A 12,135-nucleotide genomic window follows, 5' to 3' on the forward strand; every position below is an offset into this window, starting at 1 on the left:
ATTATAAATTATAAATATACTGTCTGCCTAAAAATATATTATATATGTGTGTCAATTTAGATTAACCAATAGACAGATAATTAGGATAGGTAAAATATAATAATAATAATAAACATAATGCTAAATAATAATAATAATCATCAATATTATTATTATTTAGCATTAAGTTTATTTACTTAAATATATCATCACATAATTATACTTGAATTTAATAGTATTAATTTAATGCAATATATACTGCAAATATAATTTTAATAATTTATATTGATCTTAAATTTTAATACTGTATAAATACAGTGTATATAATTTTATTTTTTTTGTTGATTATTATATTATTTAATATAATTGTTTATTTTTTTTGTTTCGCATCAATTCCTAATAATAATAATAATAATATAGCAAAACAGTATTTATATATATTTACAAAACAATTATTTTCACTATTAAAAAATAACAATTATAGTGATAGTATCTGTTTATCCCATCTATAAAGTAAACCATATAATATTATATTGTATATTATTTAAATATTGACAATAATTATAGTCCAATATTGGTGCCACAAATCTAGATATATCTGTACTACCGATAGTAGACTAACTATTATTGTATTTTCTTATTATTATTAATACATTATTTACTATGAAACCCCCCCCCCCCTCCACTAAAATTGTATGGTATATTATAGTGCTATCCAAACCTTGAACTAACTTTCACTGTTACGGCTCCGGGCTATTAGAGTGCCTGACCTTAAACATAACCTTATTTTAAAACGAAACTATTTAATATAAATTTATACATACAGTGCATACTGTATCTGAAAGATTGAGAGACAATTTTGATTTCAAGATCAGATTATATGTCTATATTTAAATAGCTTTACTTTTCGATGATATTAAAGCTTTTAATGCAAGAGAGAGAGAGAGAGTAAGAAAGAGAGAAAAGAGACATATATAACAACAAATACTACTAAATTTATATACAGTATTATTAATTATTTTTTGTTGTTGATATAATGTAATATCAAAAAATAAATTTTAAATTTAGCTTAAATGATACTAAAAGTTGATATATTTTTTTCGAGTTGCACTTATAAGCTAATATTGTATATAAGACTATTTTTATCATTATTACTATTAGATTTTTACTAAATATAGATTTTTTTCAAAAACAAGTTGCCTATAATTAGAAAAATAAAATAATTATCTAAAATTTATATTAAATATTTTTACTTAAAAAATATCAACTATAATACACAGTATATACCGTATATGTTTAAATAGATTATTGTATATTAATATTGTTAACTAAATTATATCTATATTAAAAATCTTTATTAATAAAAAAGAGTTATCAATGAAAATCATATCGATTGAATTTTAATAATATAATAATATTTATTAACTAATACTTATTATTATTACTGCAATAAAAAAAATTTAAAATTATCACCTTGTCTCATTATGAAATTTTTATTTATATATATATCTCTATATCAACTCATACCTCCAAAAGGACTTATTGCAAACACGTGGGAATTAAAATTTATTGATTTTTAAAAAATAAAAAATATATCAATTTTTTTAATTAAAACAGTTATTTCCAAAAATTCCATTATTTTTTCGGAAAATGATATATATAAACAAATTATAACATATCAAAAAATTAATTATTTTTAAGCATTTTCGATAAAAAAAATCAGTATTTAAATAATATCTTTATTTAGTGATTTTTTTTAAATCAATATTAAACATAATTATTTAAAATTAATGTTTATACTATGATATTTTGAACAAATTTTAATATAATTAATGAAAATATCATGTATATAACGTATATATATATTTATTTATTTATTAGTACAATAATTGTCATTTATTGATCAATCAATTATTGATATTATCAATAGTAAAAAGTAAAAAAAAATATGAATCACAAGAAAGTGAAAGATATATAAAAACCATAAGTTTTGATATATTAATAATAAATTAAATTTTTAGTGATATTTAATCAAAATCTTTTATCAAAGGGTTTTATATACAATACACCTAAATATATGATATAGTAATATATAAACAAATTTAAAAAATTATTTAATTGATATAAAACATTACTTTATAATAAAAAATAAATAAATGTTGTATTAAAAGTTTACATTATATAACTTAAGATAATTATAAAATATTATTACAAACTTTAAATAAATTTTGTTAGTTTATAAGAAGCTAAATTTTTTGAAACTACTTTAATAACAATGTTTTTTTTTTGATTTATTTGTTTTAATTAATAATAAACGCCTCAATTATTTAAAAAAAAAAATTGCAAAACCTTCAAACAAACCCAATAAAAAAAATTTAAAATATTGATTAAAATCTGATTAATAATAATCAATTATCTTTCAATAAACAGTTGTACACGACTTTTATTTTAAAAATTATAAACAAGTGATTAACTTTTAACTTTTTTTATATAATTAAACCTATTAAACAAACAGTATTAAAAAAAAGATAACAAAAATTTTATTTTATATAAAATGAGTCCAATTAATGGCAAACACCCGTTAAATCCGCCGACTCGTCGATCGACTTATTTTTTTAAATATTTATGTAAAAAGTCCTTTTAGATGACCCTCAGGGAGGCCTTTAAACTTGAAAAAATATTTTTAAAAATATATACCTATATATATAATACTATATAAATTTTATATTATGTACTATTTTATACTGTATATAATATAATATAACATATCAAATATATTTCTATATTATATTTTCAAGTTTTATTATAACAATTATTAAACATTTGTGTCTTAAATATACAGTATATATTGAATCAATGTTGTGTGAATTAAATTATGACAAATAATCTAATATATATCGACAAATGTCAGAATATTTATGGGAATTAGAGAAACAATTATTTTTTTTAAAAAAAACTAAAGTCACTAATGTGTGATTGACATGAAATATATTTTTAAGCTGAATGTCATATAAAATATGATAGCCATTGATATTATCGATAATCTAATATATAAATATATATACAGTATATATAGTATAATAAGACAAATTTAACATATAAAATATTTTGATAATAGTTTTCAATGCATAAATTATTATATTGTATAAAATTATTGTAGTCACTCAATGTTAAAATTGTATTTTTCAAAACAAATATTTTCTATATATATATATATATATATATATATATAAAGACAAATTGTTTATTGATGACAACATTGATTAATTGTTTTATTGTAAATTTTGTTGTAATGTTACAATTACATGTAGATTCAATTTAGTTCAATATTAAGTTAGTCATGAATTATTTTTTTATTTGCAAAAAAAGATCAAAAAATAAAATAATATAATATTTAATTAGATTACAAAATTTAATTATTTATTTAATTATTTAATTACATATTTAATACAAATTTTACGTAGACAAATAAAATACAACATAAATATTTGCATATTATAAACTAAAATCAATGTCAAACATCAAAACTTATTATGTTTTTTTTTATAAATTTATGAATTAATTATTTTTAAAACTACTTTTAATATATCAATAATTTATTTAAATTAATAGGTTATTATTGATATTTATACTTATATGAAATATGCAACCTTAATCATTAATTGCTAACATTGTTTTTGCTTTAAAATTTGTAATTTAAAAATGTGTTTAATATTAAATTTATTCAAGTAATAATATTTATTTGATAGAAAGTATTTATTGATAATTATTGAAAGTGATAACATTGTGTCAAAAATTGTACTCCTATTTCAATGTCTCGCAAATTACTTGTTTTAAATTATACTAAAAACCAATAATTAATATTTAATAATACTTAATGAAAACTAATTAAATTTAATAACTTTATAATATATTAATTATTTAACTTACTGGTACTCGCAATTGAAAGAGACGCATTTTATATATAATAAAGTAACTTTGTTTTTGTGTGACCCATGTGTTATCTACAAATTGTATTTTTTACAATTAAGTACAATCATCATTAGTCTATAATTGTCTTATTCAAGATTTTTGATAAATCTTTTTATTAATCTTTTACATGGGTTAAAGTCACATGACGTCTAAGGCAGATATGCCATAAAAAACATATATTGTCCTGTAATTATAGAAACAATGGCCGACAAAAATATTAATAGAATATATTTTAAAGCCTTATGTGTGAAGACTTGTCAGACATAATAAAATAACTAAAAAGATGAATGAGTAGATGTGGAAGACAAAAAAAGTTCATAAAAAATATCAAAAGTTAAAATCGAAAAATTGTATGAATTTATAAAAATATTTCACAAGTTTTCTTGAAAATAAATAAAAGAGATATTATATTTTTATTTATTAAATACTAAATAACATTTGCCAACAATTTTCGAAAGATATGTATAATATCTCTAAGTACTATCTACTTTTACTTCTTATCTATGGGCTACATATGCAAAAATATAGCAATTATTATTTTAATATCAAATAATAACGGATTTATAAAATGAAATTAAACCTTTTATATATCATTATATTCAACATATATTGCTTTGTCAAATTACTATTTGCTTTGATTAATCTAACACTTCTTTGAGTGTAAAAAATCAAAATTTGTGAAGGGGTCCAAAATGGTAATCGAAGGGGTTTTCGATTTAAAATCATAAGAAGTGGTTTACTGAAGATATTCAAAATTATCATAACAAATGAAGAGATATTATAGAATCAAATGACATATAAATAATTAATTAAACTTCAATAACTTTTTAAAAAAATTAATTTAAAAATGTAGTTATGAATGCGTCTCTTATAATTGCGATCCCTAGTAAATCGTCTCTTTATTTTATTTAAAAAATACTTAATACAAAATTTTAAAAATTAGTTTTAACCATACAATCAAAAAATTTTAAATAAATTGTATTTTTTAAATATTTTGTAATTAAAAATTATAGATTTACTACAACAACAACAAAAAAAACAAGCATAATTTAAAAAAATAGTTTTCAAAAAATTATACAATATATTGATTTTAATCAACTCTAATAAACCTGTTTAACGTGTCATGAACCTAGATCAATTTATTTATGTTGTTTTTAATTTATCGATATTTTTTTCTAAAAATAAATCTATACACAAAAAAATACTTTTACTAATAATAATAATATTAATTAAAAATCCTTGAAATTTGTCTCATTAAATCTAAAGACTAAGCAAAAAATAAAATAAGTTTTATATTAACCTTTTATAAATGGCAATAACCTAAAGTTTGGTGTAATGTTAGAAAATATTATTATTTTTTGATTAATTTATTGAAATTAAGTTAAATGACAACAACACAAAAAATATAAAAATTAATTTTTTGACAATTTATGTTTAAAATAAATTAATTGAAATTTTCATATTATTATAACTAATAATAATAATAATAATTTTATATTAATATTTTATAAGGAAGCAATCGTATAATGAACTTTGAATTTATCAAATATTAATACAGTATATCATTGACTAAGAGATAACTTTTATCACTAAAAATAATTTTTAATATTTAACAATTTTCACCTAAATATAACACCAACACACAAGTTGTAACACATGTAACATAATTTATATACCGTATATATATATATAGCTAAAAAGTGTTAAATTTGAAAAAAAATAATTATTATTTAATATTCTATAATTAGGTTATACAGTACTTTTAATTTTAATATCATATATGTCTTATAAACATATTTAATATATAACAATATAATGTATTTTTTATTTAATGTTTTTGTAGAAATGTCAGAATACATTATTAATTTTAATTGAAAAATAATAATAATATTTCAAGTTTTAAAAAAATGGATTAAATTTACCAATAATTAATGTAATGTAAACTATTTTTTTTAATATTGTATAAACATTATATATCAAATATACAGTAATTTATAATACAGTATTACAATTTTAAAAAATTGTGAAAGTATATTAAATAATTATGTAAAATTTTTAAAATTACAATATTATTAATTGTTATTTGGAGGTAAAAATAATAATATACAGTATATTAATAATATGTTTTGAATATAATATTTATATTTTGTTAATTATAACTGTAATAATAATATGCCCATGACTACAGTATTTTTTTTGATGATGATGTGATATTATTTAATAATAATAATAATTATATGTATGGTTAAATATTTATGTATTTAATAAAAATTAATAAAAAAAGATTTGATAAAAATTAAATTTAAACATATGTTAGCAAATACACAGTATTATCTTTTTTAAAGTTAATAACGATTTTTAAATTAATTATTTAATTGAAGATAATTTTTTCTGTTGAATATCTACAATTTAAAATTTATACTATATTTATTTATTAATTTTATTAAGTTATATATATATATAATAAAGTCAAATAAATAAATAATTTTTATATTATTAAATATTTTCATTTAATATGCAATTTAGAAATATTTTTTAAGAATAATAATAATAATATGTAATAATAATAATAATAATAATAATAATATGTGTGATATTGTTGAACAAAACAGTAGTGATGAACATCAAGAGTGTGTCAACTGTGAAACAGAACCATTAAATTTGGACATCAATCAGATAATCATCAAAAAACAATCTGTTGTTTTGGCCATTGATTCGGATATCAAAAGACTCGCCGAACTGAAGAATCGTCGCGAAAGACGCCATAAGATATGGTTTCTAAGCGTATTATCTTTTGGCAACTTCTGTGTGGCCGCCGGTATCTCACTTCAGGGACCGTTTTTCCCGAAAGAAGCCGGTATTTGATTTTAGTTTTTTATTGATGGGATGTGAGGGGAGGGGTTCTAATGACAGTTATTAACAAACAATTTTTTAATCCAATAAACCACATTCAGAGATGAAAGGCGCGACTCCGATGGTATATTCATCGATATTTGCCGTCTACGAGCTGGTCATGTTATTGACATCGTTTAAATTCGGTCAACTGGTTACAAAAATACCGGCAAACTTGATATGCGGGTTTGGTTTGGCCGTGGCCGGAATCAGTACCGTATCGTTCGGTATATTGGATCACTTACCAAATGGCGTGTTGTTTATCGGGCCAGCATTTGCCGTACGTATAGTCGAGTCGTTGGGTGCGACAGCTTTTGCTACCAGTAGCTACTCTTTAATTACTTACCGGTTTTCCGACAACTCGGCCACAATGTTCTCAGTTATGGAAACCTGTTTCGGTTTAGGTTTGATAGTCGGTCCAGTAATAGGAGGCACTCTCTACGAGTTTGGTGGATATAGTTTACCATTTATAGTGTTGGGCATTACGTTAACAATAAGCTCGGCATCGATACTCATGTTTGTGACCACAAATCAAATTCAGCCGACAAACTATAAACAAGAGGCCGAAGTTGGGGTCAATAGTAATAATAATAATAATAAAGAAGACGTGATTAGTATAACAAAGTTTTTACTAAATTCTATCATTTTATTGGATTCATTGGTTATACTAACGGCTCTGAGTCTTATCGGTTTCTGTGCGGCCACTCTGGAGCCGCATATCCGACACTTTGAATTGTCACCATTGATGACGGGTCTTATATTTGTGACATTGGGTATTACTTACGCCATAACAGCGCCAATTTTGGGCAAACTGTGCGACATATACAGCCATAGTCTGACATTATTTTCTCTGTGCGGAACACTATTAAGTATAATAGGACTTATATTGATTGGTCCGATGCCGGGCACCGGACTAGACAGTAATCTATGGCTTGTGATTGTAGCCCTGTTGCTGTTTGGTATGGGAACGGCAGCCAAACAGGTTAGCGGTTATTCTCATGCATTGAACTATTGTATCAAAAACCGCGGTTTTGGTCAAAACAAGAGTCTTCACGGACTGGTGTCCGGACTGTTCTTTTCGTGTATATCTTTGGGCGGTTTTATTGGACCAACAATTGCCGGTATTTTTGTCCAAAATTTTGACTTCAAGTTTGCCTCACTTGTAATGTTTGCCATCGAAGTGACACTATTTCTGATACTATTGTTTTGTTTTATAACGAAAAAGACTAAAATATCGTAATAATAATAATAATAATAATAATCAATGATTTTTTTGTTGTAAATTTAACTAACATTTTATAATTTTGTGTATAAAAAAAATATTTTTAAAAAAATTATTTTATGAATAAAATTCTTAATAAAGTTTTTTTTTAATGAATAATATTCTTGTATTTTATATATGAATTTATAATTTTCTGGTAAACACACCAACAAAAAAAATTACTACACAAACAATTAGATAATATTTTTTTAGAAGAAAATTTTATTATCATCTAGGTTCATTTTATTTATTTATTTTTTATAATTTTAAAATATTTATTATTATTATTTTATTATTAATAAATATTATTTGGTAACTACTGTATAATTATTTTAAGCCATACACACAACAACAACAACAGTGGAAAAACATATAGAAATAATTAAAAACAATGACTAGTATATACACTGTAGTATAACAGTAGCCAACTGGCCATAAGTCACGCCCACTCCAGGTTTGACAACATTAACATTAGCAGTGCATTCCTCATAGTTTTCTTTCATAGTATTAGTGAGTCATTGCAGTCACACTATTGACGGAAATCCCAAACAACAGTGTTTTTGGGTGTTGTTTGTTGTCATTAGTTATTCAGATAATAAATATTACATTACTTTATGATTGTTATTGTTATTAATAATTTAGTTAATAATAATAATAATAATAATAATAATAATAATAATAATAATAATAATAATAATAATAATAATAATAATAATAATAATAATAATAATAAACTACATACCAGTGCCCGTCACCATCATTAACAATGCCGTCCTATCACTCGACACTTACGTCCAACAAATCCATAGCCAACATGTCTTTTATGACATTTCGGACCAAATTTCGCGGACCAGTTATCAATCTGAATGATGAACACCGTCGGTGACCACTTCATTGATATATCATATCTTTGAAATAATTTGTTTTAAATTAATCTGTTTTACAGTTGGAAAGGATGAGCTCCAGGGCGTCGACATCATCGATGAGGCCATACTATACTTTAAGGCCAACGTCTTCTTCAGTTCGTACGAGATTCAGGTAATTAAGTCTTATATTACCAATTGGTAGTCACCGATGAAGTACTGATGAGGAATACATCTTGTAATGGACACAAACTTTTAACAATTTTTTTATTTTAATTAAAAACTTCTTTCAGAGCGAAGCCGACCGTATTATCATATATTTGACGCTTTATATCATTGAATGTCTTAAGAAGATTCAAAGGGTACCGATTAATATATCCGATATCTAAGACTAGATTATTGATTATTATTATCTGACAGTGCAATAACAAGAACGCTGCCGTCCAAGAGTTGACTCAATTGGCCATTAGTCGGTTCGACATTCCCGGTGACCCGCGATTTCCGTTGAACGGTGTCTTTCAGAAACCAAAGACTGCCGACGAAACAGGTTTTTATTATTATTTTTGTCATTTGTTTTGTTTTTTTTGTGATTGACTGACCAATTGATTGTTTAAAAACAAAATCTATTTGTTTTTTTTGTTGCAGAACTGATGCGCTCATACATCCAACAATTGAGACAGGAATGCAGTGTCCGGATTGCCAACCGGGTGTTTGAAACGGATAATGGCCAGCCATCTAAATGGTGGACCTGTTTTGCCAAACGAAAATTTATGAATATCTCGCTTTCGGGTCCCGGAAATTGACGGATATATTTATATACAGTTATATTGATTGATATATACGAACATTCACTTTAAATGTTATTTTTTTTAATACAATATTTTTATTTAGATTTTTATGATATTTATATATATTTTAACAGTATTTTATAAGTTAAATAGTTACTAAATACTGTATATATTTTTATATTATCATTGATTATAATTTTAATGATTGCAAAAAAATAAGAGATTAAAATATTAATTATGTTATCCTAATATTATGTTATTATTTAATTGATTTAATTAATTATTGATATCAATATTATAGTCCAAATTAATTATAGCGTTCTTCAACAATGTATTCAATTTTTTCAAATCAAATTTATTATAAATGATTGTTTTACCGTAATATACAGTATATATCGCTAAATTTAGGGGACAGTTAGACAGCTATCAATACGAACACATACATACACACACACACACAGCCGACACACGCCATGCCTATGAAACTCAAGCCAATTAATGATCCCGAGAAAGTGGAATTGAAGAAGAAGGACATCGATAAAACAATGAAGTTGAGGTCAATTGAGTCCAAAGAGAAGGTGACGACTAAAGACGGTAAAACGGAATTCAAGAAAGTGAGAGCCAAGGATGACGCCGTCAAAGAAGCCAAACAACAAAAGTTTAAAACAATTGCATCCAAGTTTGAGATCCAACACGTGGCCGACAAGATGTCTGAATCCATCGAAAAGTTGAAATCACGACAAATATATTATATCGGAAAAGGCGATAGCAAACTGTTCTGTGGAACAGTCCTACAGGTAATCCCACCGGAAACCTATGCGGCCATTGGCGGTGGTATCTGCACGTATAGCACCAAAGCACCCATCGATAATAAGGGGTTCAAGTTTGAAAAGGACCGGCAAATTGTCGTGAGAGTAGGCAAAAAGGCGGCCGATTATTTGGTTATTGTCGGTGCCAATGGTTGCGTGATTGTCGAGTCGGGCGCCTCTCTATTACTTAATATGCCAGTGTTTGTCGTCGAGCCTACCGGTGATTACTATTTTGTAAATCACGGCCAAAGATTTGTCAATTTGGGTCCCGGCGCTCATCTGGTGCTGTACACCAAAGAGTCGCCCGTTTTATTCATTACCGTACAGAAGACCGAAAAAATAGCGGCTTCGTCACTGAAATCGGCTGTCGTTAAAAAAACCGATTCAAAAGCTAAGTCTGAGGACAAAACAAAGAGTAAAGAGACTAAAACCGATTCAAAAGCTAAGTCTGTGGAGAAAACAAAGAGTTCTGAGAGTAAACCCGATTCAAAGGCTAAATCTGTGGACAAAACAAAGAGTTCTGAGAATAAAACCGATTCTAAAGACAAGAAATCGGAATCAAAAGAGTCAATTATGAAAGAAACTAAAGAAAGTAAAGACCTGAACATCGGATGGAATGATATGAATAAAAAGGAGACCAAAAAGGAGTCAAAAGAGGCAATGAAAACGGAAACAAAGGATTCGGAAATAGAGAAATCAGAGACCGAACTGTCGGTTGGAAACACTATGTCCGAGGCATTCAAAAGTGAACCGTCAAACACAGTACCTCCTTCTTCTTTTCGACCACCGCCTCCTCCACCACCTCCTCCACCGCCACCTCCACCACCACCGCCTCCTCCATCACTACCGCTGCCGGAATCTGCTGTCCTCGAACCTCCACCGCCCGAACCTATTGTTACCGAACCCGTACCGCTGGTTGATGTTGGTGTGCAGCCTATTGCCGATGCCGCTGACAATCAACCAAATAAAAAGTTTTGGCTATGGATACTGTTGGCCATCGCCTGTATACTGGCGCTCATGTATGCGTCGAGTTGATGAAAATGTGGTCAAAATTGGAAGAAGTGATAAATGAAAAGAATTATTATATTTTTTATATTTTATTTGTATGTTTACAAACAAAACTAATGTCTAGTAAATAAAAAATAGTTTAGTTAATTGAAATAAAATTTCTAATTTTTTGTTGATCAAATATTACCGTAATTATCGGTAATATAGAAAAAAAATTAAAATAATTATATGATTTGATGGGATATGTTATAATAATTTTTTACGAGTATCTGACCATCGAAAGTACGGCCGAGTCGGCGGACAAACCGACAATCAATGGACTGTATGCTCCCGACAGCCATCAAGAAAACTATCAACTCTTTACTTAAAACTCAATATTTATTTTTGTTGAACTAAAAATGTAAATATTTTCAAATAATTAACTATTTATTATCTCTTTTTTAAAAAAAAAACTAAATATGAATTTATTATAGAAAAATGTATTTAAATCTACCGTAAATTTTTTATTATACTAATTTAAATTTGTTGATTTTATAACTGTATATAATTTACTTATATTTTAT

At 25.2% G+C, this 12,135-nt stretch overlaps 2 protein-coding genes across 2 annotated transcripts; both read left to right on the top strand.

Annotated features, from left to right (window-relative positions):
• The first annotated feature begins 6,537 nt into the window (after positions 1-6,537).
• On the top strand, positions 6,538-8,083 carry LOC128964379 (MFS-type transporter SLC18B1-like). The gene is made up of 2 exons (XM_054310969.1): positions 6,538-6,808; positions 6,906-8,083. The coding sequence occupies exons 1-2, from the start codon at positions 6,538-6,540 to the stop codon at positions 8,081-8,083; spliced, it is 1,449 nt and encodes a 482-aa protein (XP_054166944.1).
• A 748-nt stretch (positions 8,084-8,831) lies between these two features.
• On the top strand, positions 8,832-9,838 carry LOC128964192 (actin-related protein 2/3 complex subunit 3-like). The gene is made up of 5 exons (XM_054310750.1): positions 8,832-8,982; positions 9,051-9,142; positions 9,261-9,329; positions 9,388-9,514; positions 9,613-9,838. The coding sequence occupies exons 1-5, from the start codon at positions 8,871-8,873 to the stop codon at positions 9,768-9,770; spliced, it is 558 nt and encodes a 185-aa protein (XP_054166725.1). The 5' UTR covers positions 8,832-8,870; the 3' UTR covers positions 9,771-9,838.
• The last annotated feature ends 2,297 nt before the right edge of the window (positions 9,839-12,135 follow it).

The sequence above is a fragment of the Oppia nitens genome, unplaced genomic scaffold (assembly GCF_028296485.1).
Source record: "Oppia nitens isolate AA-2021 unplaced genomic scaffold, nextdenovo-longstitch-racon4-pilon3 scaffold8_pilon_pilon_pilon, whole genome shotgun sequence".
Classification (NCBI taxonomy): Eukaryota; Metazoa; Arthropoda; class Arachnida; order Sarcoptiformes; family Oppiidae; genus Oppia; species Oppia nitens.